Raw genomic sequence first — 26,675 nt, forward strand, 5'->3', positions numbered from 1 at the left:
GCAGGCAGACGGCGAGAGCCCCGCGCTGGGCGGCCTCTCCTCGCCGCCGCCGCGGCACACCAGGCAACATCTCGTGGCACACTAGTGTGCCGCGGAACAGTGGTTGAAAAACACTGGTCTAGGACAGTAAGGGACGTGGGTGGTGCTGTGGGTTAAACCACAGAGCCTAGGACTTGCCGAACAGAAGGTCAGCGGTTCGAATCCCCGCGACTGGGTGAGCTCCCGTTGCTCGGTCCCTGCTCCTACCAACCTAGCAGTTTGAAAGCACGTCAAAGTACAAGTAGATAAATAGGTACCGCTCCGGCAGGAAGGTAAACGGCGTTTCCGTGTGCTGCTCTGGTTCGCCAGAAGTGGCTTAGTCATGCCGGCCACATGACCAGGAAGCTGTACGCCGGCTCCCTCGGCCAGTAAAGCAAGATGAGCGCCGCAACCCCAGAGTTAGTCACGACCGGACCTAATGGGGTCCCTTTACCTTTACCTTTAGGACAGTAATCTAGGAATGGCTAGGCCCAGAAAACCGCAAGCAGCAGGGGATTCCCAGAAGTGAGCTTTTTCAGCCCTCTGGTTCCCTCTGAAAAGTCTCTCAAGAGTGTCATGGGACCCTTCTGAACAGTGCAGGATAGGATGGGGGGGGGGGTCTGCTGTAGAAATAGGAAACTTGCCCAAAGCAAGGAGAGATGCCTCGCCTTGTTTTGCCCAATGTTGTTTCCTCTGTTTTCCACAGCATTCCATAGTCCACACCACTCGGGAGTCTTAACCCTCTGGAAAGAGGGGCACGCGCAGGAAGGGATGGCAGCCCCCTTCTGCAAGCTTCCATCTAACTTCAGGATCCAAACCAATGAGCATAGTTTGAGCATTTTAATATGAGGGTGGAAATGTAGAAATACCATGCAGGTACTTAAATATACATTTTCACATACTTACTAGACGAAAATCCTTTGTATATGCAATCTGATGTTAAGCCTGTTTCACTGATCGCTTTGATAGACACACTGTAGTTGGTTCCACATGTAATGCATCCCAAGAGGCAATAGTTTTGGAGTGTGTGACACCTGGCACGTCCTTTGTGTGATTCCAGAATTGCTATGTACGTCTTTGCGCCGGTCCCAATAGACCAGCTGATGTTTGTTACAGACTGTGTCACTTGAGTTACTGTGACATCCAGTGGGCAGCAAGGTGCTTGAAAGAAGAAAATACTTAGTAAAGTGATTGTGTGTGTATTTACTCCATGCACAGAAGTACATTCTTGGGGGATATTTTGGCACTTTAGTTGAAAATTTAAAATGATTCCCAATTGCTGCCTGCATCACAAGCTTTTAACTGGTCACCATATTTTTTTTACTTATTCATTGCAGTTCCTAATAGATATAAAGGACATATATCAGGTAAATGGAGAACAAATCGGGGGTCACGGACAAATAATAGGTGCAGGTATGTTGTTGCAGTACATTCTGTAACAAAAGAAAGGAGCTTAGCACCATAAATAATTTATGCCTTCCAAATTTCTATAGCAACCACTGATAAGGATATAAAGAAAAAGGTTCCACCAGGCAGAATAGCTGCCACCATAAATATACTGAGAATAAATATACTGTTCTGATTTTTTTATATTTATTTGTTAAATACTACCCCACCCCCACTTTTTATTTCCTGCATCATATTTTTTCCCTTCAGTCACCCTAGATCAGGGATGGAGAACCTAGAACTACAACTCCCACCATCCATGGCCATTGGCCATTCTGGCTGGGACTGATGCATCTGGAGGTTCCCTATCTCTGCCCCATATGGCCACCTACACGCATCAAGTGGAATAGCCGGCCCTGCTGGCAGACATAAGTCATTACTGAGACTAATTTTTATTTAATCTCCATGCAAACTATATGAATTTTTTTTAAATACACAGAAATTTTCATTAAATTTGGAAGTTGTTTAATAATCTAATCATTGATCCATGATACATCTTGGGTGGGATTTAGTGACTAGACCCACTGAAATTAATGTAGTACATGAGCAGAATGGAAGGCAGGCTATAGGGGTGCCAAATTATGGCCGCACACAGAGTGCCACTGAAATCTGAAAGACTTAAGTCCACCCCTGGTACCCGAGGAGGCAGTATGAGCTGGTCCAATCGCTAACTATATTTGATTAACTATTTGTATATACTTTGTATATCCTTTGACATACTGCAAGTACTATAACTCCCCATCTATCTTTGTGATACATAAGGAGGAGTCATTGTTAGCCAGCAGATGTATTTGGATATGGGCGACTTTGGTTAAAACCTCAGCTCAGATGATGAGCTGCTGTCCCCTGTTATAAAAAGGGAGCGATACCTAAAAGGTAAATAACATCTCAGCAATTGTAACTTACCTGTCTCCAAAGGCACACTGTAACTAGGCAAACTGTGACCTGCTTCTGTGCTTGCTACAGTGCTGACAGAGAACAGTGACCCACATGGAAGATTATGGATGGTGCATGAATTTCCCGAGCTTGCACAATGCCAAATTCCTGCCTCTCCTTTGGCAGTGACTGTGTACATCGCTTCATCATTATTGGCATGCCAGTGCACACTAATTACAGAAAGAGCATCCTTTGAGACACTTATTATTTCCGGACTACATGGAGCTGAAAGATTTTAGATGGAGCAAATTCAAACTGCATTCTTATTTATGGATTTTATGTTGCACTAAGACAGCTGTGGATTATTAAGAATCTATGATCTTAAAAAAAAAACCAGTGTTACAAAGGCTGTATCCTCTCTGTCCAAGGTTTGCTCCCCTCCCAAAACATTTCACTGAAATTTGCATGTGGGTGTATTTTCAGCCTTTAGAAAACCAACCTTGAAATAAATATATTCTCCATAGCACAATCAGTTGAAAGTCCTAAAAGGTCTTAGGGTACCACATTAGAGGGGTTAGTAGTGGCTTAACTGCCATAATGCCATAGTGTTTTATGTGCAAACTCAGGGGCACAGGGTAACAAGTTGTTGTACAATGCTGTACAATGCAAGTATGGGGAACTGGGGGTTTCCCATAAGTTGTTGGACTCCATCATTCATGACCATTGGCCATGTTAGCAGAGGTAGATAGAGATTGGAGCCCAGCTTCATCTGAAGGGCCAGTTTCCCATTCTTGGTACAAAGACCTGCCCCAAAACCAAAGGCATTAGATTCATGTTCTGTTTGGTTTGGCAGACTATAGTCAAAAGTTGTTTTTTTAACTCCTTTGAGACACAGTTGTTAGCAGCAGCAACAACAACAGCAATGAACATTTTTATCTGAAGTTGGCAGTAAATCATACTTAGCATTTAAATTACAAGAATGGATAGGATTGCAGCTCTAAAGGAATCAGTGACCTAAAGTTTTGCAAATCAAAATGCCTACTGGAAATGTTAATCCCAGAGTCAAAACAAACAGCTGGAGTGTAGTTAAGATGTCAGAACAGCACAAACAAAATTATCCTGCATATTCAGAGCTAGTGTGTTGGGGGAATGCTATCTCAAAATGTCCCTGACATGTTAGCTTTATATATGCAAAATATTTTAAATGGGAGAGGACTCAAATATTTTATCTCCCAGAAGTGCAGTCTGGGAGTGGTGCAATCCAGCAAAACATACATGAGACTGATGAGTGTGCAAAACAGAGATCAGATTTTGAAACAGAAAGCAGTCTGAACTCAGAAGTTCCACTAGATATTTCCTTCCACTCAAAACAGTATGACAAATATACTCAGTTCAGTTCCAATATTTCCAATTTATGAGTTACAATGCAGTACTGGTTCACCTTTACAGCTTGTACAGTTACTTTTTAACTTGTAAACTGAAACTTGTAAATTGTAAACTGAAATAGTACCTGTTGCCACGTGTTTAGATGTGCATGATGTATTGCTGCCTCTAATTTCACTGAATGAATAAACAGTTATATTGTACTGGGTGTTACACTGGAGTGCAGAAAGGGTGCAAACTGTCGCAGTATCATTGCATAGCACTTCGTTGGTCCAATCCACAGCTTTGGTTTCATACATTTCAGCACCACGGACAGGAGACCAAACAATCTGAACTGTATCACTGGAAATGAACACTGGGTTAACATCACTGGGGCAGCAAGGTGCTAAAGGGAAAAAAGGGGAAATGCAGCAATATTTATTTTACTATTTGTTCAATTTGCATACTGCCTTTCGTTGGCAGATCACAGGGCGGGTTCACAACATAGAAATACAAAATGACAACACAAAATATATAATAAAATGAAAACACAAGCAAAACAAACCAATTACACCCCTTCCCACTGACACACAGAAGGCCATAGAATGTTAATCAGCCAAACACCTGGTTTGTAATTACAGATATGTAATGAAGGTGCCTGTTAAATTGTGGGTGAACATATCAGATGACACAGCGATTCTTCAAACAGCTCTTGTTTATTCACAGGCCAGAACAGAACTGAACTGAAGGGTTCAGCCAGCCTGCTTATATAGAGCTCCACTAGAACGCAACAGTAACCATTTTCTGTAACTATACAATCACTGAATGTCACTTTCGATTCCTTATTTGCATATGTGGACCTGAGTGAAAACTATCTACAGTATCCCCCTGCTGGCCCAGGGTGAGAACTTCAGTACATAATACCGCCATGGAAGCCTCCTTGGGGAGTGCATTCTACAAACGAGTTGCCACTGCAGTAACAGCCCATTCCTGTGTTGCCATCTCTTGTGGAGGGGGCACACGAAGAAGGGCCTCAGATGGTGATTGCAAGGTCTGCGTCAGTTCATATAGAGAGAGGCGGTCCTTGAGGTATTGTAGTCCTGAGCCATTTAAGGCTCTATAGGTAAAAACCAGCACTTTGAATTGGGCCTGGAAACTAAGCGGCAGCCAGTGCAGTCGGGCCAGGATCAGTGCAATATATGGGAATATATTAGAGGTTAACCAAATAGTTCTTGATGCAATGATTGTTATGTGGAGTATCTCAAAACAGACTCTGGGGCCCTGGGGTCTTCATCTCTGTGCTATGCTGGTAGCTTAACAGATGGACTGCTGATCCACATTTTGCTGCACTTCAGCACCATCACTGCAGGTGGTGGGGATGCAGCTATTAACTCAGCAGGGCTCATATTATACAACACTAATAGGGTACCACCTTGTCCTATTAAGTTACTGATGGTCTGTATTTTCTGGAATGGATTCAAATACATACCAGTACTTTAAGTTTGCAGATTTAATTGGATGAAAGCATTCTGTCACCCTAGCAGGACAAATCCACTTCCCCCAAAATGGTATTTTTGCAGTCTGGAAAGTGTGTTAAAAAGTGTGGGATGAGCTAACAACTAATGGGAAGTGTGAACACACCCCATAAAAAATTAGAACGGATGCTCACTTTAGACTGGACAAAATCTACCCACCATGTACAGTAAGCTTTGTGCAAGCAATTCAAGATGAAAGCTGAGTAAACAGGTTGTCTGGAGGAGAGATGAGACTAGCTTGGCTTCTTAGTCTGAGCCATTCATCCTTCAGGAACAGATAGTGAAGCTCCTAGAGCAGGGGTAGTCAACCTTTTTATACCTACCGCCCACTAATGCATATTTCTTGATGGTAAAATTTCCTTACCACCCATCAGTGCTCAATGGAAGAAGGATTCAGCTTGTGCCATAGAACCCCCTTCTGCCCACCTAGAATCCTGAAATGCCCACTAGTGGGCAGTAGGGACCAGGTTGACAACCCCTGTCTTAGAGTGCTAATTTTTGCTGGGTCACCTACTTGTCACCAGTCCTAACTGTTATGTAAAGATGAAGCTACTTTGTCTCATCTTGGAATTCCTTATATTCCATTTCATGTTAATAAACATGTGAATACACAAACACACAAGCACAGAGCTATTTCACCACTCAAAGCTTGTTTCAAGCTTTATATAATGCCCATGCAGATATACCAAATATACATGCAAAAAATAAACTGGCACTTACCTGTGGTATAGTTAAATATGTCACCTAATGGACTCTGCCCTGCCTTGTTATAGGCAAAGACACTAATAAAATAGGTGAAGCCGCAGTCTGATTGGAAGTGACACTGGGTATGTGATGTGTTGCAGTGCACCTCCAAGCCATCATCGCTTTTCACAAAGACCACATAATAATCACCCAGGTCAACATCTGACCATGACACTGCCATGTAGCCTGGCTCATCCTCTTCAATTATTATACTTTCTGGAGCACAAGGCACTGAAAAGTCAAATTTTCAACAAAAATAATTATCATATTCTCATAGTTGAATAGTGCAGCTATTAGAAAACTCCAATAAGACCATTAGGAAATCCCCAACTGGTGCATAACCAATGGATTGGATATGCTTTTGTAGAACATCTGATCTATTAAGTCCACATGTGCTGAAGGTTTCAGCTCTTGCTGTGCCCCAGAGCACATACAGCTAATTATAGTGACTGCAAAGATCAATCCATGCTGTGCAATTTGCACAGCAGATGTAATTATCAGTAGAAGCTTTTGAAGGAAAAGATACCTGCCCTTTCCAGGGATATTAGTAATCGCACTTATGAGCAAAAGCAGCAGCACTAACCCAGAAGCAGAGGCATCTATCACAAGCCTGCCTTTATAATTTAGCATACATTTTTCAATTTAGGACCATTAAGCAGCAGCAACATTGCTGGGTATTTTGTGTGTTAGGAGGGAATCATCTACACACACATACCAAAAATCTGGGCTGCGTATTGAGAAACGGATTTGTGTGCTAAGCCTGTCTCAACACCTGAAAGGTGGAGAAGTAGGTGGAGTTTGTACCTTTTATTCCACACCCACTTTTTGAACATTGCTGTGCGGTTTGTTTGCACATATTGATCTTGCAATCACCTTCTGGTACGAAAATGATCAGAAAAGGGAAAGGGTGCAGACAGGCTTGAAGACTCAGACATACATAGAGACTGCAAGATTCAGAAATACACTGAAAGTGTGAACATCTGAGCCATTTCAAAACTGTCATGCAAATGAACCCAGCAAAAATGGTTCCTGATTTGCTTCCTGTTTGCAGACTTAAAATAATCTCCTTCACTTCTATGAACATAGGATAAAGACAAAGTGTCTGTCTAGCCCTGCGTACTATTTCCAACAGTAGCCAGCTAGATGCCTCTCAAAGGCCCAACAGCAGGATATAAAGACAATAGCCCTCCCTCTGTTGTTTGTCCCCAGCATCCGATATTCAATTATATATACAGCAGGGGACTGGGACCAGATGGCAACATCTGGAGGACCAAAGGTTCCCCTTTCCTGAAACACAGTCACTGAAATAATAAATTACAATAAGTTATAATGGCTAATGTCTACTAAACAATGCTTTCCCCCTCCACATTTGTTTTTTTCTGTTCCTTAGACTAGATAAATGGTGAAAAGTTTCTCAAAATCAATTTCCTCTACTAAACTCATTTTTTAAAAAAACATCTATCACGCACCATTTACTTGTCTTTTCCCCCTACGCAATTATTTTCCTTTAAAAAAAAAAGCAGAAACTATTATCTCTTTTCCCTGACACCTATCATCCACTGGCAATTGTATTAAGTTTGTGGTATTCTTCAAAGCATACACTCCTCCATACACCATGAAGAGTGCATATGAGCTGCTAAAGATCACGTACCAGTCCTGAAAGTCACAGCCTCTGTAGGTGTGCTGGAACCAGCCTCATTGCTTGCTACAACAGACAGGGAATACTCTACCCCACACTCAAGGGATGGAATAGTGCAGGAACTGGACATTGTACTGCAATTTACTCTGGAGGTGCCGCTGTGGGCTGCAATGAGGTAACTGGAAGCACCTTCTGCTAGCGTGAACGAAACAGCAGCTCTCAACGCTCCACTGTCAAAAACTACTTGAACATCTCCTGGTGCATGAGGCCCTAAAACAAAACAAAAAAACAAAATAAATCTCTCGAATAAAAATAAGGCTGAATGGTATTTCAGGCACAAATGGTATACTGTATTTTCCGCTCTATAACACGCACCAGACCATAACACGTAGTTTTTAGAGGAGGAAAACAAGAAAAAAAAATATTCTAAACGAAATAGTGGATATATGATTTTTGTGGGTCGTGCTGTGGCCACAGACATGTGATCTGACAGTGAGTTTGGAGTAGCCCAATGCAAAAATCCTGAGGATCCATGTGGATCCATGCTTTGTAACCACGGAGGAGGGAAGGAAGGGGAACCATGGATCCTCTGCTCACAACTGCAGCAGATCCCCCCTCCCGCCACCCGCAGACATTCGCTCCATAACACGCACAGACATTTCCCCTTACTTTCTAGGAGGAAAAAAGTGAGTGTTATGGAGCAAAAAATACAGTATATGTATCTGGATTTCTGGTGCTGATTTTATGTGCATGGTTTTATGCTTGACTTTAATAAAGCACAGGGAATATATGTAACTCCTCTTTTATTAGGTCGAATCCAATGAAATCCCCCTACTAGCAGAATGCTCATACAGTGGAACTTCCTCTCCTTTTTCTCCCCCATGCACTGCCTGCAGCCTTCTCAAATCTGCTCCAGAGGGTTGGGGAAACCACCAGAGCAGCTATGGGAGGGGTGCAGGGGCGTGCAGCGGGAGGAGAGGCATTCCACTCATGCAATGACGTAATTGGATAAAACCCACTGTTTCCAATGGCCACGACAAATTTAAGTGGTTACATTTGAAACTAAATAGTCATTCAAACTCTTTCCCCTTTTGTTTTAGGTCCATGAGTAGTGCCATAGGTGTAAACCTTTCTTTACTGATTGTCACATTTATCTGACTCCTCCTTGACAGCAAGTGTTGGCTTGGCTTTCCAGTTTCCTCTTACTTGTTCTTTGGTTGTAGGTGAAGTCATCTCCAGGTGTCCCATTAGCATCCCAAGCATGTGCCTTGATAGTATAGAGAGTTCCTGGGTCTAGATTGGAAAATATCAGGGAGTTGTTTGTGGTGTTTTCTTTCAACATACTCCCCAAACCATCAGATCTCATGATAGACACAAAGAATCCAACAGCCATATATACAGCTCTCCAACTCACAACAATGTTGTCATAACTTTGGGAACTTGCTGTCAGGATTGGTGCAGCGAGCACTGTGAATAAGCAAAAATATACGTTAGGTTTAGTGGGATTTTGTATCTGTGCAGATGTGGACAACATATCAATCTATGTTTGCATCATTAGAGATGTTTCCCAGTTGATTATTTGTACTCAGCTGTGCACACTCGAGTAAATGCATGGGATACACCTATCAATTGTGAAGCAAACATACAAATAACCACAGTTCAGTAAACATTCCTTGTAAAATGAATCACAGGGATGGTCCAATACTTTAATTGCTGCTGCCTCCCCATCAGACAAAAATAGATGATAAGGAGGGTCCATATAGGGAAAATACATTCAGATGATCTCCTCCAGTGTCATATGGCTATTAACTGAACAACACAGACAATAGAAAAGACTTCTAAAAAGCTCAAAGCGGGATGGGGTGGGGCAGGTGCCTAACTGATAAATAATATTCACCAAGCTCCACTGTCTGGAAAGGCCTAGGGAAACAGTAGAACAGAGACAGTTTCATGCTCCATAGATGCCAAGATTTTGAAGAGGAACCAGCAAGGTTGTTGTTGTTGTTTACCTGCATCCACTGGTTTTTACAGAGTTTCAAAGCAACTTCAGAAGACAGAACACAGATAAAATGCAGACAATTTAAATCCAATACAAAATTGTTAAAAACCTCATCCAACAATACAATAATGAAAAGTCCCATCCTACCTACTAAAATATGAGCAGCACAGTAGAGGGTCACTTAATTTGCAAAGGACCTGTATAATAAAAATATATTTTAGCCTGGTACATAAAAACTGACAGTGAAGGTACCAAGTGTGCTTCCTTGGAGAGAGCATTCCAAAAACGGGGGGCCACCACTGTAAAGGCTCTTTCTTGCATGGTAATAATCCTGCGTCAAAAGCCAATGAGAGACCTAGAAAGATAAAAAGGAGGTATTCTCCCTGTTGATTCCAAGAAACAGAGTTAGTCAAGGTTATTAGTGTAGTCTTCCTTCCAAACCTAAATCAGAAGTCAGATTAAAATGAATGAGGAAGGATGTGAAACAATTCGGTTTCAAATGCATCCTTAATACCTAACATATGTGGTGTCTAAATGAGATGAAAAAATACCTGTCTTTGCTTTCTTTGACGTTGAAGGCTGGCTTCTTCCTCCAGTGTTTATAGATCGGATTGTGATTTTATACAGTGTAGCAGCCTTCAGCCCAGTCACAGTGCCTGGTGAGTTTGTGACTACTGTTTCAATGAATGATTCTCCATCCTGTGCTGTCAGCAGGTAACTTGAAGCCCCCGCGACAGATGCCCATTCCACTGTGATACTGTTACTCAATTTTGAATAAGCTTGTTCAATAGTCGGAATCTCAGGAGCTTAAAACAAAATAAAAGAAGAGGAATAACATGTTGACATGCAAGGGCATGACTTTGCATAGCTGAATGTGCCTGTTTATTCCCAAAGTATCAGCTCCGGAAGGACATGGTTTTGATGGCTCTCTTTTCATTTCTCATTATTCTGCTGGTAACACATATTACTTTAGCAGTCTCTAGTGCAAGAACAAGACAGGCCATGTGTGGCTTAAAAATTGCATTCCTCTTTGTCCTGGTGAGCACAGGAAAAGCACTTGAGCGGTACAGAACAAAACATTGCTAGGACCTGCAGGCATGCTAAGGGTTCCTAACTCACACACCTCATTTAGCCAGAGGTTTTGGCACTCTGCAACTTATGGCACAGAGCCATTGTACAGGTATGGACTGCATTGGCCATCGGCACAGCAGCATCTGGTACATCGCTGGATGATTTATTCATTTGGATTGGACAAAGTCATTGGGCAGTTCCAGGGATGAAGATGGGAGTCACATCGGTACTGCACACCAATGGAATATGCTTTAGCCCCTTTGGAGCCCAGAAGGCTGGGAAATGTAAAGATCCATAGTTAAAACAGATTACACACATCAGTAGTTTTCAAACTGGGTTCTGGGAAATTATTGGAAGCCACTCAGGAGGTCCTCAGTGACAACCTCAGTAGGAAAGACAAGCTTACCTGAGGACAGCTTGCTGACCAGGAATGACCTCTGCAATGTGGAGCCACAGTGAAGTGTTGGTTGTGTTCTAGAAGAGGGACACAGTAGAATGCATGCTTTGCATGCAGAATGTCTCAGGTTCAATCCCTGGTAGGCCCAGTCAAAAAGAATCAGGCAGCAGATAGTAGGAAAGACCTCTGCAAGAGCCTCTGGAGAGCTACTGTCAGTCAAAGTATTATGGGCTACATGGACAAATAGTCTGATATAAGGTATAAGGCACCTTTCTATATTCCTAATCTCTGCTCATACAGGGTGATTGTGATAGGCTCTTTCAGTGGCTCATGTGAACCCAAGTATATGCCCTGGATTGCGCCCCAAAATCCTTTGCTAAGCTTTCAAGGCTAGAAAGTCCGAAAATCACCAATTTAAGTGTTTCGGCGCTTGAGATATTTTACATCTAGTGCTTCATATTCAGTATGTGAGAAAACAGTAATTCCCAAACTGTGTCTGCAAGATAAATGCTGGAGTGCTGTAAAGAGAATAAATTAATCAAATAATCAAAAGCTCCTATAAGTCCAGAGCAACCACCCACAGAGAAAGTTACTTGCTGTTCTCTGAGTGATTAATTGTCCTGGCCTTGCCTTGTATCTGCTGGGCCTGGGTAATTTGCTTGTGTCCCTGTAAGAACAGTGCTTCATGAAGTAACATTGGAAGTGGGACCCTTTACACAAGGTAGAACTAAACCTATCCAAGTGTAAGAGTGAAGTAAATTACTGAAGTATCCCCATTTTTAATTCAGATAAAAATTATTCAATATAAGCAGTCTGGAAGTACTGCAGTAGAGCTTTAAAAACAAAACAGGAGGAGTAAGAACCCATAACATGGCTGTAAGTGACATACTCTGTTTAACTAAATTAAGAAATAACATTAAATTAAATTAAATTAAAAGGCATCTAAAATGTAAGCTTGTGTTTTGAAACACAGCCAGCAATTTCATAACAAATAAAAATAGGGTTTCAGAGAGTTTGGCAATATTACAGGAGCTGTTCTTCTGCAAGCACAAGCAGCTCTTAATGAACAATATTTCCATTGTATTAAGCCAAGACATTCTTTCATTCAGTGCTAGTCAGCCAGCTGGTCAGATATGTCCTCCTTTCCCACCATGTGTAAGTATGCAAAGCATTCTTTTAAAAAAATTAATAAAGAAGCATTGCTATCCATTTCTCAGATGTTGACACGGGGATCATTACCCTATCAGGCCTGATGCCACCACATGAAAGCAATGGAGCCATCATGGAATCCAATGGATCCCTGACTGCCTCAGTCGCTCCCTCTCTCCAATCCATTTTGGGACCTTCCACTGTGGCACTTCCACTAGTCCATTCAACGGGCAGAAAAGGGTGCTCTGTGCCAGTGGAATGGCGCCAGCCTCACTCTGTAGGCAGAGACTTGCAGGACTAGGCAGAGCAACACCTCTGCGCAATCCAAACTCCCTCCCCCAGCCTGGTGCAAAAGGGATTTGTAATCAAATGCCCACATCTGGCAAAGTTTCACAGTGCCATTGGTGCAATCCTGCTCAGTTAGGCTGCTTATGTCTCACTGACTTTGATAGGATTTTTAGCATGGTTCTATGCATGCATACCTAGAAGTACACCCCATTGAGTTCCATGGTTGTTATATATGATTTCAGCCTTATGTAACTTGACTATATGCAGAACAGCAGCATTTTTCTTTTTTTCTGTTAAAGATTCAGTAGAATATAATAATATAAGACTGAAAAACCCTGGTAGCTTTTATTGGGACTATTGACGAATATGTAAACCAACTCCATTAAAACCAGGAGTGGGAAACATTTTTCAGCTGGGAGGACCACTTTATCTTGTGAGCAGCTTTACAAGCCGCATGTGTTAGGAGCAGGCAGGTACACACACACACACACACACACACACACACACACACACACCCTCTTTCCTGGCTAGCAAGAAAGGCAGAAGAACAGGGATGGCAAAGAAGAAGAACAGGGATGGCCTGATACATTTTGGCACCTGAGGTGAGCCGCAAAATTGTGAGGCCCCCATGCCAAGGAAGGAGGGGTAAGTAAAGATCTACATCAGGAACAAAGTGGAAAGATATTCATCAGGACCAAGGGGGTGAGTAAGTTCTACATTAAAAGGTAAAAGGTAAAGGTCCCCTGGATAGTTAAATCCAGTCAAAGATGACTATGGGGTTGCAGCACTCATCTCGCTTCCAGGCATTTGTCCACAGACAGCTTTCCAGGTCATGTGGCTAGCATGACTAAACCAATTCTGGAGTAACACGACACCATGACAGAAACCAGAGTGCATGGAAATGCCGTTTACCTTCCCACCACAGTGGTACCTATTTATCTACTTGCACTGGCATGCTTTTGAACTGCTAGGTTGGCAGGAGCTGGGACAGAGCAACGGGAGCTCAGGGATTCGACCCGCCAACCTTCTGATCGGCAAGCCCAAGAGGCTCAGTGGTTTAGACACAGTGCCACCTGCGTCATTCTACATTGGGAACAAGGAGGGGGGAATCAAATCAACCCTACCCAATGGCTGTTGTGGGGTGAGGGGGAAAAAGCACATTCTGAACAGTGCTAGGAGGGTCCAGCCCCCCAGGAAACCCCAGAGGACAGACCCAGTCATTTGCTCCCCAAGGGCAGGAGGAGACCATCAGCTTCTCTTATTGCTATAGAGGCGGCATGGGGCTCGGACTCCTGAGGAAAAGGCAGATCTGGCCTGCAGCCGGAAATGCATTCTTTAGAGGCCAGAACTGCTATCCCTGTGGATCCTGCCACACAAGACGGTCACCTCACCTTGCCTCATCAGTGGGCTAGTCATGGTGTGACCTCAAGACAGGTTGTGCCCTATGGAGAGGTCAAAAGCCAGATAGAGAGGCCCCTAGGCCTGAGGCTCCCCAACTCTGTTTTAAACCATCTCATACTAACCCGTTAACTGCATAGTCTGAGCCTCAGCCAGTATAACTCCATTCTTGTCTATGGCGTCCACTTTCACAGTGTGGATTGTGTTGGGAGCTAGCGATGCAAGAGCACCTACAAGTGTGACATCACTGAAACGGGCTGACGAGGAGTGTCCCACTGTGTTCAAAGGGGTTGCCATGGCTCTATATGAAAAGGCTCCGGGGAATTTGGGCCATTGGAGATGAACACTTCTTGACGTCACATCGTAAACGGATACAGTGAAACCTGCAAAAGTATACACATGAACAGTCAGTCTCCCTACCTTGCAATGCAATAGTCACTGGGAGTTGTCCGATTAAAATCATACGCAAGAATAGACTCACTGAAATCAAACGGCTTTTAAACCACTGATTTCAGTGATCTGCTCTGTGATTTAGTTGGCTGTCACCCATAGGCTACAATCTAGAAAGCTGGGGGAAATATCAACACCAGCAGTAAGTTTATTAGTCCCTACACCCATGGAATTTTGGGAGCCTATAGTTTTGTAAGGAAGTTAGGTATTTCTAACACAACTACAAGTTTCCTGGATTAAAAAAAAAAAAATTAAAGGAAAGCCCTGGAAGTTAAACTGGTATAAAACTAAAAGGCATTTGTTGTGTAGTTATTCCTGTTAATTCATGGATTTGTAATTACTAGCTTCATGTGCAAATTTTTATTGTTTTGGAACCTAATGCAACCCACACACTTTAAGTCCAATCCAAATAACTTTATTGTACTAGCCATTGGCCGTGACAAATCTGAATAAAAAATGAGCACAAGCAAAAGGGTTGTCACGCCACAAATAATGATCTCTGTTTATATCTCTGCATCTCCCTTACAAGTCACTGCTATATTGTCCAGGGTCTTCTTTCTGATCTTTTTGGCTCCCAAAGCAAAAAGGGCGACTTTATGAGTCACTGAAGTGTTTACATCGCTAAGAAGCCATAGGATCTTCTCTGCTGGAGAGAGACATCTTTCCTGTACGTAAGGTGAAAAATCATCTCCTGGGTCCAATGTATAGTGGGCAATATAGTAAATAGTGCAAGATGTCTTCCACCTGCAGTTGCCCACATATACAGAGTCCGCCTTCCTATGGTATCCTGTTATATCATCCGCCTAGGTCGGCGGAGGGTATAGCTTAAAAATGCAGCTCAGTAAAAGTGAATCTAAGTGAGGCTGGCTGGAGATTCGACAGGTAACTGACTCTAAAATGGACTGTAATTAGAAGGGGGAACAAAGGAGAGCATTTAGAGGATTTGATTGCTTGCAGATCACGTCGTGATTCTGTCCAGTGGCACCAATCCCTTAATTGGCATTTGTCCATGGATATAATCTCTAGCTTATGGAAATAATAAGAGTTCCAATAATGTTGGGTGTTAGATTTCCACCATTGGCTGTTTTCCAATTCCTCATTGCACAGGGCTGGCAAGCACTCGCAAGGCATGGAGGACAGTCTTTACAAGTCATTAAATATGGTGCAATCAGTTATTGCAGTTAACGTTGGCCATCCAGCTTCCGTGCTTAAGAGTGAGGTTGCTGTTCCCTTGGGTAAGGAAAACAGTCTCTTGAGAAATTGGTTTTGCACCATTTCTAGCCCTTTAATAGCACTCCCACCCTCGCCCCTTGTCTTTAGGATTATGGCCACTGTTTTACTGACTCACAGCATGATCCTAACCATGTGATTTGTACCTATTGACTACTTACACTGGATAGTTATGCTAAAAAATTTATACATATTTATTCAAAGAGGAACAATATTTATTAAACTGTAAGAGCACAATCCAAACCCTCACTTTCATGACTGGGCAGGAGAACAAGGTTTAGGATAGTGTGCAGGTATATTTCTGTCATATACCACTGATGGGGGGGGGGACTCCACTTCAAACTTTGCCCAGCCATCTTCATCCAGGTAGTTCTACTAGTAAGAGAATATGGGGAGACCCAAAATGGGATATTTTGGGGGTGGGCGTATTAGTGGCTTCAAATCCGCCAGGTTCAAAAACCTGCTGGATTTTAACAGTTGTGTAAACCCAAGTGGCCAGAGTCTCGAATCCCTCTGCCCCACTGTCTGTCCTAGCCCACAGTGCTTCAGATGCAATAATGGAGCCACAACTCTGCTTCTTCCTGCGTTTGGATTACTATGCCTGACTGCTATCCAATACTTTGGAGCAAGCCCTACTGAACTCAGTGGGACTTCCTTACTGTTGCATGGTGTTGCACAATAAGATGTCTACCAAACATGGGCTTTAATTTTTTCCTGGGGCCCACTAAAAAGAATAATGGCAAGAGAAAAATACCTGTCAGATTTTACCTGTGTTCGCTGAAGGAATCTGTAAAAGATGGTAGAAAATTAGTAACACAGAAAAAATCTCTTTTCAGATTCCCCCCGCCCCCTTAACAGCAAGCTCCTAAGCAGTTTACTGGTAAGTAATTCCTAGTATGTTCTATGGGATTTACTACCTAGAGTTTAGGATTGCAGCATTACAGTCCATTATTTTCTTGAGCAAAACAAGCACAAAGAATGATCACAATAATATATTATTTTATTCTGGCCTGTTAATAAATCCACGCCTGCTACAAAGCTATTGATGAGATTTGACACTGGCATACTGTCAACTTTTCCCTTTTCTTGCAAGGAATCCTATTTGGAATAAGGGAATTTCCCTTAAAAAAGGGAAACGTTGACAGCTATGGACACTGGTGTGCAGATCACATTATGAATTCAACTTTCTCTCCTGAATCTGCCTATTGATCCAGAAAGGGAAAGTTTCCAGTTGTGGACAGACAGGCATTCTAATCTCAAACACATTAACTGGACATAAATCCCATTGTTTTCAATTAAAATTTCGTCCCCATAATCTATCAAATCTAATTGGAGAAAACCTCATGCACAGGAAAACTTCCATCTCATATTGCTGATGTAGCTGCCTATCTAAATGCAGATTCCCATGTGTATTTTGATGTGAAAAGGAATGCAATGTGCACTGGAGGTCATTGGTTCTAAGGTGCACTAGTTGAAAACCTGAGAGTCAGGATTCAGTGGAGCAAACTACCTGATCAAATTTACTTCTGACAAGCTGAGTGGAAAGCCACAAGAGAAAACCTACTAGGAAGTATGGGAAGGGTCATGGCTCAATGCTTCGCATGCAGAAGCTCCCAGATTCAACTCCTGGCATTTCAAGGTAGGATTGTGAACATCCCAGGTGAGAGCCATTGCCACTTAGCATAGATAATATTGAGCTAGACAGACCAATGTTCTTACTCAGCTTCCTAAATAAATAGCCACCAAATAAATGTACTGAGGTCACATAACTCTGCTTTCCATCCAGGGTTCTAACAGCAAGAAGAGATTTCAGAGTTACAAATTAATCATTATTACCAGCAACACAGATTAAATGAACTTTTAGCCAATTGCAATATACCTTTCAAACTGTGGATTGAAACTGCCTGGGTTTTGAAATGGCAATAAAGATGTGTTTTCCTGTTGCACGGTCTTACAAGAGGTTTGCACCAAATAATACATAGAAAATAAATAATTAAGTAGTTTATTGGCAAGATATTACAATTAACATGTTTTGACTCAAGCTGCACATAGCCAGAGCAAAACAATTCAAAAACAGGAGTATTTTTTTAATATTGAGAATAAATTTAAATTTATTAATTCAATAGGCAGCAAGTTATTTCTGAAAATGCTTAAGAGATAAACTGTTTGGACTTACCATTTTAATGTTGATGAAAATTAATCCAGAAAATATAAAATGTTTACATCTTCTGCCAATCATTCTTCAAGCTGGACTTCTAATTCCCAGTTCACTTACAGATATAATGAGATTACCAGCCAGAGGTTAGCAAAAAAATAACCTTTCCACCCAAAATAATCAGTAAGTCTTGGAGGCAGTGAAAGCATTCCAAGTTTGTAGCTCCTCCTCTAGCCACAGCTAGCCTATAAAAGCTGGATTATTGATTGACTCCAGTTAAGCATTCTTGCCTATTTTGTTTAATCAAATACAATTATTTATGACAGCTGAATAGTGAGGCAAATGTTACACTCCACTGCTTCTGTCTGTGACACATAATTTTATTGACTGATAAAAGAATTGATCCAAGTTCTTAGCCAGAAGTGGCTTCAGTTCCTTAACCTGCAATCCTCTACATGTTTCCCTTGCAGTCCAAATGAATTCAATATACTTTTCAATAGATATGCATAGATTTGTACTATAATACTGTTACACCTCCCGATTTCCCACTTGAAGTACAGTATGCTTAACTCTCATTCCCTCTTTCGATGGGAAATATTTATGGTCTCCTAAGTAGCCGATTTCACATATAAAAAGACATGCGCTTACTGGCTGGCACAGCATAACAATGCAGTAAACCAGGGGTCAGCAAACTTTTTCAGCAGGTGGCCGGTCCACTGTCCCTCAGACCTTGTGGGGGGGGGGCAGACTATATTTTGAAAAGAAAAAGAAAAAAAGAATGAATTCCTATGCACCACAAATAACCCAGAGATGCATTAAATAAAAGCACACATTCTACTCATGTAAAAAGTTGCTGATTCCCAGACCGTTTGCGGACCGGATTTAGAAGGCGATTGGGCAGGATCCAGCCCCCAGGCCTTAGTTTGCCTACCCATGCAGTAAACAGTTGTACTGGAGAAGGAGCAAGGATGTGAACGCACAATCAAATGTCAAGCAATATGCCTCCCTCTCCCTTTCCTTGTCACAAAATGTCACAGTCTTGTTACTCCCTCCCCCTAAGTGTGTGACATACTTTCTGAATGAACCCTTTTGTTCAATAGCCACGAGAAATCTGGCAAACAGTAGAAGTGCCATTTCAGATTTCAACAGAGGGCAATTTTAGTATGGGCTAGAAGATTCTTACAATGTCTCCCTTGCTACCCTGGGAGCCTTTATAAAATACCTGCTCTGCTCCAGAGGAAGAACTGAGGGGGGAGAGACTGCAGGCAATGGCTTTCCCACCTGTCTTGCCCCACCCTCCAGCCCTGGGAGCCTTTCCCAGACCATGACTTTGAAAACAGCAGAAGCAGCTGGGAAGAGAGGAGTTTGGGGATAGTTCTTAAAAATAATTTTATAAGTTGTGTGTCCATGTTTCTCCATTTGATCCTTCGACATGGTTTTGTATGTTTTGTGGTATTTTATGCATTGTGATTTGCTGTTATTTTTTATTGATTACAGATTAGTGATTCTTTATTGTATTGATAAGTGTAAACTGCTTAGTTATTATTTGCTGTTTAATTTTACTGTTTACTATTGCATCCTAATGGATTATTGAATATTGCTTTATTTGATTAAGGTTTTTTGACTTTTTATATAGGATCTGATTGTTAATGTTTGATGTTTTATTATTATTATTATTATTATTGTGTGTGTTGGAAGTTGCCCAGAGTGGCTGGGCCCAATCAGAGGGTGGGGTATAAATAAAATTATTATTATTATTATTATTATTATTATTATTATTATTATTATTATTACACTTTGAAATGACTTTGGGGACTGGACAGCAGAGAGAAGAAACACCATGGTGCATCTGCATCAGCACAACTGGATAACCTTCATTGCCCCAGCCCCAGCTGCAGAGCCAAAACATGGCTCTGCAGTATCAGTCTCTACAGCCACAGCAGGTACTGTAACCTTCAGACAATTTGACTTCACCCCCAAATGCCTCCCGAGACAGATGGATGTCAACCAACCAAGTTCTGCTCCTGGATCTACTAAAAATTACCATATTTTTCGTCCCATAGGATGCACCTAGTTTTGGTGGGAGGGGGGAAATAAAGGGGGGGGGAATTCCCTTTATTTCCCCGCAAAAACCAGGTCGAGGAATCCAAACCAGGTCGGGGAACAGCGGGATGGCGGCGCTGTGCCTCCCCGCTGTCCCCCGAGCTTGTGGGGCTGTCTGATGTCTGCCCAAAGCGTTGGGCGCTCTGCTTCAGCGCGCCCTGCGCTCCGGGAAGCAGGCTGCTATCCGCAGCCTAGGGAGCCCTGCGGGAACTCCCGCGGGCTCCTCAGGCTTGCTGATAGCTTCCTGGAGCCTGGAGAGCGAGAGGGGTCGGTGCGCACCGACCCCTCTCGCTCTCCAAGCTTCAGCGAAAGCCTGCATTCGCCCCATAGGACGCACACGGATTTCCCCTTCATTTTTGGAGGGGGGAAAGTGTGTCCTATAGGGCGAAAAATACGGTACCTGCGAAAAATGAGAATGTTTTAAGAATGTTGTGCTTACTTTTTAATATCTGCAGCAGGGAGTGTCAACCTTTTTGAGGCCGTAAGCTGGTTAGGAATTCTGAAAGAGCAACATGGGCACTAACTGCTCAGGTTGCTTCTCTTCCAAGTCCCCTGGGCTCTGCCCTGTCCCAAGTTAGATCATGTCAAGGCTTAGGAACAAATTTTACGTACTGAAAATGGGGGAGAAGCAAATAAATGCCCATTGATCTTAGCATCAAGAGAAGTAAAACATAAAATGCATTTGACAAGGGAAGCCAGACCCTCTCCAAGGCTGGATCTATACTGATTTTTTTTAAAAAAGTTACAGAAAACACTGTAAAAGCTCTGAATGCAAAATCCCATTGGCAACAGATCACTGCTCTACAGCACCCTCTGGTGTCACATTTTTATAAAGCAGTTATAACAATATAATTGAGGAGTGTAGCTGAATCTGAGAGTCCTGGATTTACAGAAGCCATCCTGGTTTCTGATTTGATCCCAGAAAGTTCCGCTTTTCCTTAGGGCATCCCTATTTTCATCAGTGAAATGTTGGAAGGCATGGGAAGCATCTTTGCACTTACATATGTTTACATAAAATTGAAGGGTTGGAGGGTCATGCATCACCTCTTGCCTAGGAATACGACTCTATAAGGGGTTTTGCATGCTTGGGGAAAGGCATGATCTTTCCCCGTTTATAATAAACACTATTGATCCAAAGTGCTTGTGTCGACTTTCCCGCCCTAGATTACAAACTGGGAGTGTGGCCTTCCACGGGTCACAGTTGAAACTACACCTTTCACTCCTTCCTACCCCATAGTATCAAATGAAAACGATTCTTGCAGCACCTGTGACATTTATTACAGCGCGAGATGCTTATTATTATTATTTTTTAATGTTTTTATTAACGAATTTTGCTTTTTAATAGGCTAGAGTCCATCAGGTGCAAAGATGATTCCTTTATATATAATATATATATATTATATAATGTGCCAGGCTAACAGGGGGTGGGCAGACCCTTTGGAATGAGGAACAAACACAACTACCTTTTTAGACTATAACGGAGCCAGATCCTTCTCTTGAGAATTCTTTGTTTTAGAAAGAAAACCATTTTCTACATAGGGGGGGAGGGGGGCACAGCGCAGTCAGGCGCGCGCCTTAAGCTCCCACTGAAGCCAATGGGGGCCGGGCGCGCCTTAAGCTCTGCAGAGGAGGATCGCGGCGCGAGAACGGACCCGCCCCTTTTCCGCGCTCGCCAGTTTCTGCTGGGAGCACGTACGCCCAGCGCGCATGCTCAGCGGAAAGGCGGCGTCGGACCTGCAAGGCTAGGGGCGTGGCCTTGCTGAAGAGGGCGGGGCGCCGCGCCGAAGGACAGCGGCGCTTGCCTTCTCCCTCAGAGTGCGGCATTCCCCCCCCCCTCACCGTCGCGTCGCGGGGCAGCGGAAGAAGCAAGATGGCGCCGGCTGCGAGCGGGGACCGGGGGCTGAAGAGCCTAGTGTGGCAAAGTGAGTGCCGGGTGCTGTCGCCACATCTCTCTCTCTCTCTCTCTCTCACGCCCCGCGCTTCTTTTTCTCCCGCCGGGGTAGGGCGTAGAGGCAGAGCCAGCCCGCTCCCCTCTTGCCCGGCAGCGGCTGTGAGGGAGGCCTCCTCCTTCCGCCTGCCCTCTCTCTCTCTGCCCCGCTGTCACGGGAAAACGGACAGGAGGCTGGCGGGTGGGTGGCTGGCTCGTGCAAGGCGCGAGGGTGGCGGGCGGCGTTGGTCGGCTTGTGTGTGTGGAGGGCAGCGAGACCACCCCCGATGCTGACCTGTGCCCGTAACGGCATCCTGACGTGCAAGAAAAATGAGGTGAAGCAGTTCTTTCCCACTCTTTTTTATCTGCACGCCTGGAAATGCTTCACTTGCTACGTTTCTGTATACCGGGCGGCGTTTTAACGAGCGGAGAAAGACGCCTTTCCTCTCTCGCACGCGAGCAGGTGTCGCCCTACGGTGGATTTTCATTTCGTTGGGTTGCATGTAAGGATTTCCAACCCCCTTCCCTACATGGATTTTCATTTTGTTGGGCATGCAAGGATTTCTAGCCCCCTTCCCTACATGGATTTTCATTTCGTTGGGCATGAAAGGATTTCTAGTCCTGTCTGTCTGTCTGTCTATATATGTGTTTTAAAGAAATGAACCATGAGGAGTAAGTTAGGTGGCAAAATAGCCCAAGGTTATTGTGGCTGAATGTATGCTTTTTATCCTGCGTCCCAGTTTAAAGTCCAGCCGTCCATAATTCCCCCCCCCCCCCACTTGCAGAAGGATGAGGAGAGGGTGGGGCTGGGAAGGTACATTGTTGGGGGTCACATTTCTAGTCGTGGTCTGTTAACACCTGGGAGGCAGTGTGAATGGATTGAGTGTTGGGTTTTGGATCTGTACTTACTGGATATAATTTACTCGCCATAATCTGCCTCACATCATGGTTGAGAATAAAAATAGGATTCCCTTTTAAGAGATCTTCAGATTTAAGGAAATGTTTAAAATTAAAATGGAATCAGGGCTGAGTGATGCGATATGAAGACTATAAAGCATTTTTGTTGTTTGGGGTGCTGTACGAGTGGTGAAAATCCCATCAAGCACTGTGTTTTGTAGGATGCAGGTAGCAGTTGTCAGTCCTAGAATGGGTGAAGAAAAAGAGGTGGTACATATAATTTGCAACCAGAAGGACAGCCCATTTATTTCAATATACTGTATATCGTTTCTTAGCTTTGTACAATATGTGGCTCAAATATATCATTTTTTTGAAACTTAGTTTTTTTTCTTGTCAAGAAAAAGCAAGCAAGCACAATGGCAATTTGTGTTATGACTTATCTTTGGACCTTTCAACTCATAATGGCCTCAAGATGATTGTAACCGTTGTTTTCTGTTTCCACATTTGTTTCAAAATGTTACTTCTGTTGTGATTTAATATTTCTCTTTCTGTCTCTGCATGTGTTTAAAAATAAATGGAGCAGATGTTTGGGGGTATAAGGTGCTGGATATTTTCTGTGATCCACCATCAAAAGCTTTTCTATTACCAAATACATCATTATTTCATTACATTAGAATACAGAGTTTTCTGAAACAGAATGATTGTGGTTATTTGAAGGGTGCATTCATCTTTGACTAGGGACCTTGAAAAATGTAGATCTTGTATAGTAAGTGACATGGAAACGTCAGTTGTTACTGGTAGTGTTGCATCATAATACAAGGAGTAACATAAGCTGATTGTGAACATGAAGCCACTGTACTTCATACAGTGTTTTAAAGAGTTTTATTTGAATGTTCTGTGATTGATTACAGACTGTATAGCTGAAAAAGTAATAAAAATAATTTAAAAATGCTTCACACATTGCAAACTTTGAAACAAGTTTAGACTATAAGGAAGTCATTACTCTTTGATTTACAAAAAGTATTTGTGATTAAAAGAGGCTATAGGTTCCTGTTGGAGATAAAACCTTTGAATCATTGTTAATAATAGCTCTGAGTCAGAGGGTTTCTGGAGTAAGAATCCTTGGAGAAGAGTTTTCATACAAAAATGCAGTAGCTTTCAGCACTGTTTAAAGTGGCAGAGAACAGATTCATACCTGCCTTATATGGTTACTATTATTCATAAATATAATACAAAAATATATAATAAAAACTCTTAAAGAAGTGTAATACAGTGGTACCTTGGGTTACAAACGCTTCGGGTTACAGACTCCGCTAACCCAGAAATAGTACCTCGGGTTAAGAACTTTGCTTCAGGATGAGAACAGAAATTGCGCAGCAGCGGGAGGCCCCATTAGCTAAAGTGGTGCTTCAGGTTAAGAACAGTTTCAGGTTAAGAACGGACCTCCAGAACAAATTAAGTTCTTAACCCAAGGTACCGCTGTATGCATGTTGGGGGGAAGAAGCAGGTTTTTTCTACTCACTCTGAACTTATTTCCTCCTGTTTACTTCTTCCCTGTCCTATATTGCTCCACTGTGTATTGGTATGGAAGTTAGTGTTAGACAAGACACACATACTGACTCTCAGAGAGGGATGAAAGTTTGCTTCAACCCCCTCCCCAGCTTTGTGTATGTCACTAGGAAGACTGGGGGATTGGTTTTGTGGGGGTGGTGGTGATGGCTGGTATTCAGGTTTAGTGGAAAGCTCTGGTTTAGTGTAAAAGCTAAACAAATCTTGCCGAAAGTGCTCCAATTGGGAGATGGAAGCAGATGGTGCTGAGCCTCTGGGCCAGAATGCAATACCGTTGTAGCTGGACAGACTGAGGATACAATCCTGTACACAATTACTTGGGATTAATTCCCACTGAATTCAGTGGAACATATTCCTTAGTGGACATGCATATGGTTGTATGGCTAGGAACCTTAAGATAATAGTCCTGACTTGTCTTCACCAACTTTCATAGAATCATAGAATCATAGAGTTGGAAGAGACCACAAGGGCCATCGAGTCCAACCCCCTGCCAAGCAGGAAACACCATCAGAGCACTCCTGACATATGGTTGTCAAGCCTCTGCTTAAAGACCTCCAAAGTAGGAGACTCCACCACACTCCTTGGCAGCAAATTCCACTGTCGAACAGCTCTTACTGTCAGGAAGTTCTTCCTAATGTTTAGGTGGAATCTTCTTTCTTGTAGTTTGGATCCATTGCTCCGTGTCCGCTTCTCTGGAGCAGCAGAAAACAACCTTTCTCCCTCCTCTATGTGACATCCTTTTATATATTTGAACATGGCTATCATATCACCCCTTAACCTCCTCTTCTCCAGGCTAAACATGCCCAGCTCCCTTAGCCGTTCCTCATAAGGCATCGTTTCCAGGCCTTTGACCATTTTGGTTGCCCTCCTCTGGACACGTTCCAGTTTGTCAGTGTCCTTCTTGAATTGTGGTGCCCAGAACTGGACACAGTACTCCAGGTGAGGTCTGACCAGAGCAGAATACAGTGGCACTATAACTTCCCTTGATCTAGATGCTATACTCCTATTGATGCAGCCCAGAATTGCATTGGCTTTTTTAGCTGCCGCGTCACACTGTTGGCTCATGTCAAGTTTGTGGTCAACCAAGACTCCTAGATCCTTTTCACATGTACTGCCAGGTGTCCCCCATCTTGTATTTGTGCCTCTCATTTTTTTTGCCCAAGTGCAATACTTTACATAAAATTCATCTTGTTTGTTTTGGCCCAGTTCTCTAATCTGTCAAGGTCGTTTTGAAGTGTGATCCTGTCCTCTGGGGTGTTAGCCACTTTCTATTGGTGTTCTTGTTGAATAAAATACTGTAGGTAGTTGAATTTCCTCACAATGCATAATTGTCTATAAATGCAGCAGGGAAGAGGAGGTGATAGCCTTTATTAAGGCTTTCTTTGGTATGAAAATTCAGACTCCACATTCAACTAAAAAATTGGGCCTTGAGAATGACTCAAGAAAATTATTGAATAATAGAGCAGGAAGCACATCTGCAGCAGAGAAGAGTGACCATGCTGTTGTGGGCTGTGGGCATTAGAAAGCAGTAACTTATTTTATGAAAAATACCTAACACATTGAGTGAACTGTCTTTGCTGTACGTACTAGTATAGTGGTACCTCAGGTTAAGTACTTAATTTGTTCCAGAGGTCCATTCTTAGCCTGAAACTGTTCTTAACCTGAAGCACCACTTTAGCCTCCTGCTGCTGCTGCGCTGCCGGAGCATGATTTCTGTTCTCATCCTGAAGCAAAGTTCTTAACATGAAGCACTATTTCTGGGTTAGTGGAGTCTGTAACCTGAAGCGTATGTAATCCGAGGTACCACCGTATAACACATTAAAAAAATAAATTACACAACTCTATCACCAGTTTAAGTACCATTTCTCATGTCTTTTTTCCATTAAAAAAATCACACCCTTGGTTTAGTATTGCACTTGCAGCAGTAGTAACCATATTAATACTTTAAAAATAAACAAAATTTGCAAATATAGATACATTAGAGACAGAAGCAGTCTTGCAGGTGGAGAACTTCCTGATGAGTGTGTGGGTTTCAGTTTGCTTTTTTTAAGTCCAGATGTGCAGAGAGGAAAATAGTCATGTGCCACATCCTTTGCAGTTAGGAGACATCTAAGGAGTTGTTTATATTTCTGAAATGTTACTCTACATACTTCATTTTAATGTTTTGCTGCCATGTTCTTTTCACCTTGTGCCATTAGCAAATACATTGTATAAAAATGTCAGTTTTTTGTTGAAATGAAATTAGTTGTTTGAACTGTCAGGCTTTTTCCTTACAGAGCTAGATTGCTTCACATTGTTACAGTGCTGCTATTTTAACTGCTGGATTTCTTTTTCAGAGCTAAAAGCAGCAGTATTTGATGACTGTAGGAAAGAAGAGGAATGGAAGGTAAGTTTAATCTTTTTTATTTGCTTCTATCAAATA

The 26,675-nt window shown here is 42.7% G+C and overlaps 2 protein-coding genes across 10 annotated transcripts in view; one reads left to right on the forward strand and one right to left on the reverse strand.

The window, feature by feature from the left end:
- The window catches only part of FNDC7 (fibronectin type III domain containing 7), a 22,731-nt gene extending 4,236 nt beyond the window's left edge, over positions 1–18,495 (reverse strand). For 3 of the 9 annotated variants that reach the window (XR_014008343.1, XM_081194985.1, XM_081194984.1), the window contains exons 1-12: positions 18,406–18,495; positions 17,779–18,002; positions 16,371–16,389; positions 14,048–14,305; positions 11,097–11,192; positions 10,171–10,425; positions 8,827–9,087; positions 7,633–7,890; positions 5,958–6,212; positions 3,851–4,108; positions 2,371–2,625; positions 925–1,179 (exon numbers count right to left, since the gene is read on the reverse strand). Coding sequence is in view for 8 of the 9 variants with exons in the window: in XM_081194985.1 (XP_081051111.1) it covers positions 925–1,179; positions 2,371–2,625; positions 3,851–4,108; positions 5,958–6,212; positions 7,633–7,890; positions 8,827–9,087; positions 10,171–10,425; positions 11,097–11,192; positions 14,048–14,305; positions 16,371–16,389; positions 17,779–17,841 (2,233 nt within the window). In the remaining variant the exon portion in view is untranslated. Of the gene's footprint in view, positions 1–924; positions 1,180–2,370; positions 2,626–3,850; positions 4,109–5,957; positions 6,213–7,632; positions 7,891–8,826; positions 9,088–10,170; positions 10,426–11,096; positions 11,193–14,047; positions 14,306–14,898; positions 15,038–16,356; positions 16,390–17,778; positions 18,003–18,405 lie in introns of all 9 variants that reach the window. The other 6 variants (XM_081194988.1, XM_081194987.1, XM_081194991.1 and 3 more) reach the window with 5 other exon arrangements.
- Positions 18,496–21,640: 3,145 nt separating this feature from the next.
- Positions 21,641–26,675, forward strand: part of STXBP3 (syntaxin binding protein 3) — a 31,808-nt gene continuing 26,773 nt past the window's right edge. Inside the window, exons 1-2 of the mRNA XM_081195107.1 lie at positions 21,641–21,782; positions 26,590–26,639. Of these exons, the coding sequence (XP_081051233.1) occupies positions 21,731–21,782; positions 26,590–26,639 (102 nt within the window). The 5' untranslated portion in view covers positions 21,641–21,730. The remainder of the gene's footprint in view (positions 21,783–26,589; positions 26,640–26,675) is intronic.

The sequence above is a fragment of the Podarcis bocagei genome (assembly GCF_964188305.1).
Source record: "Podarcis bocagei genome assembly, chromosome: 5".
NCBI classification, from domain to species: Eukaryota; Metazoa; Chordata; class Lepidosauria; order Squamata; family Lacertidae; genus Podarcis; species Podarcis bocagei.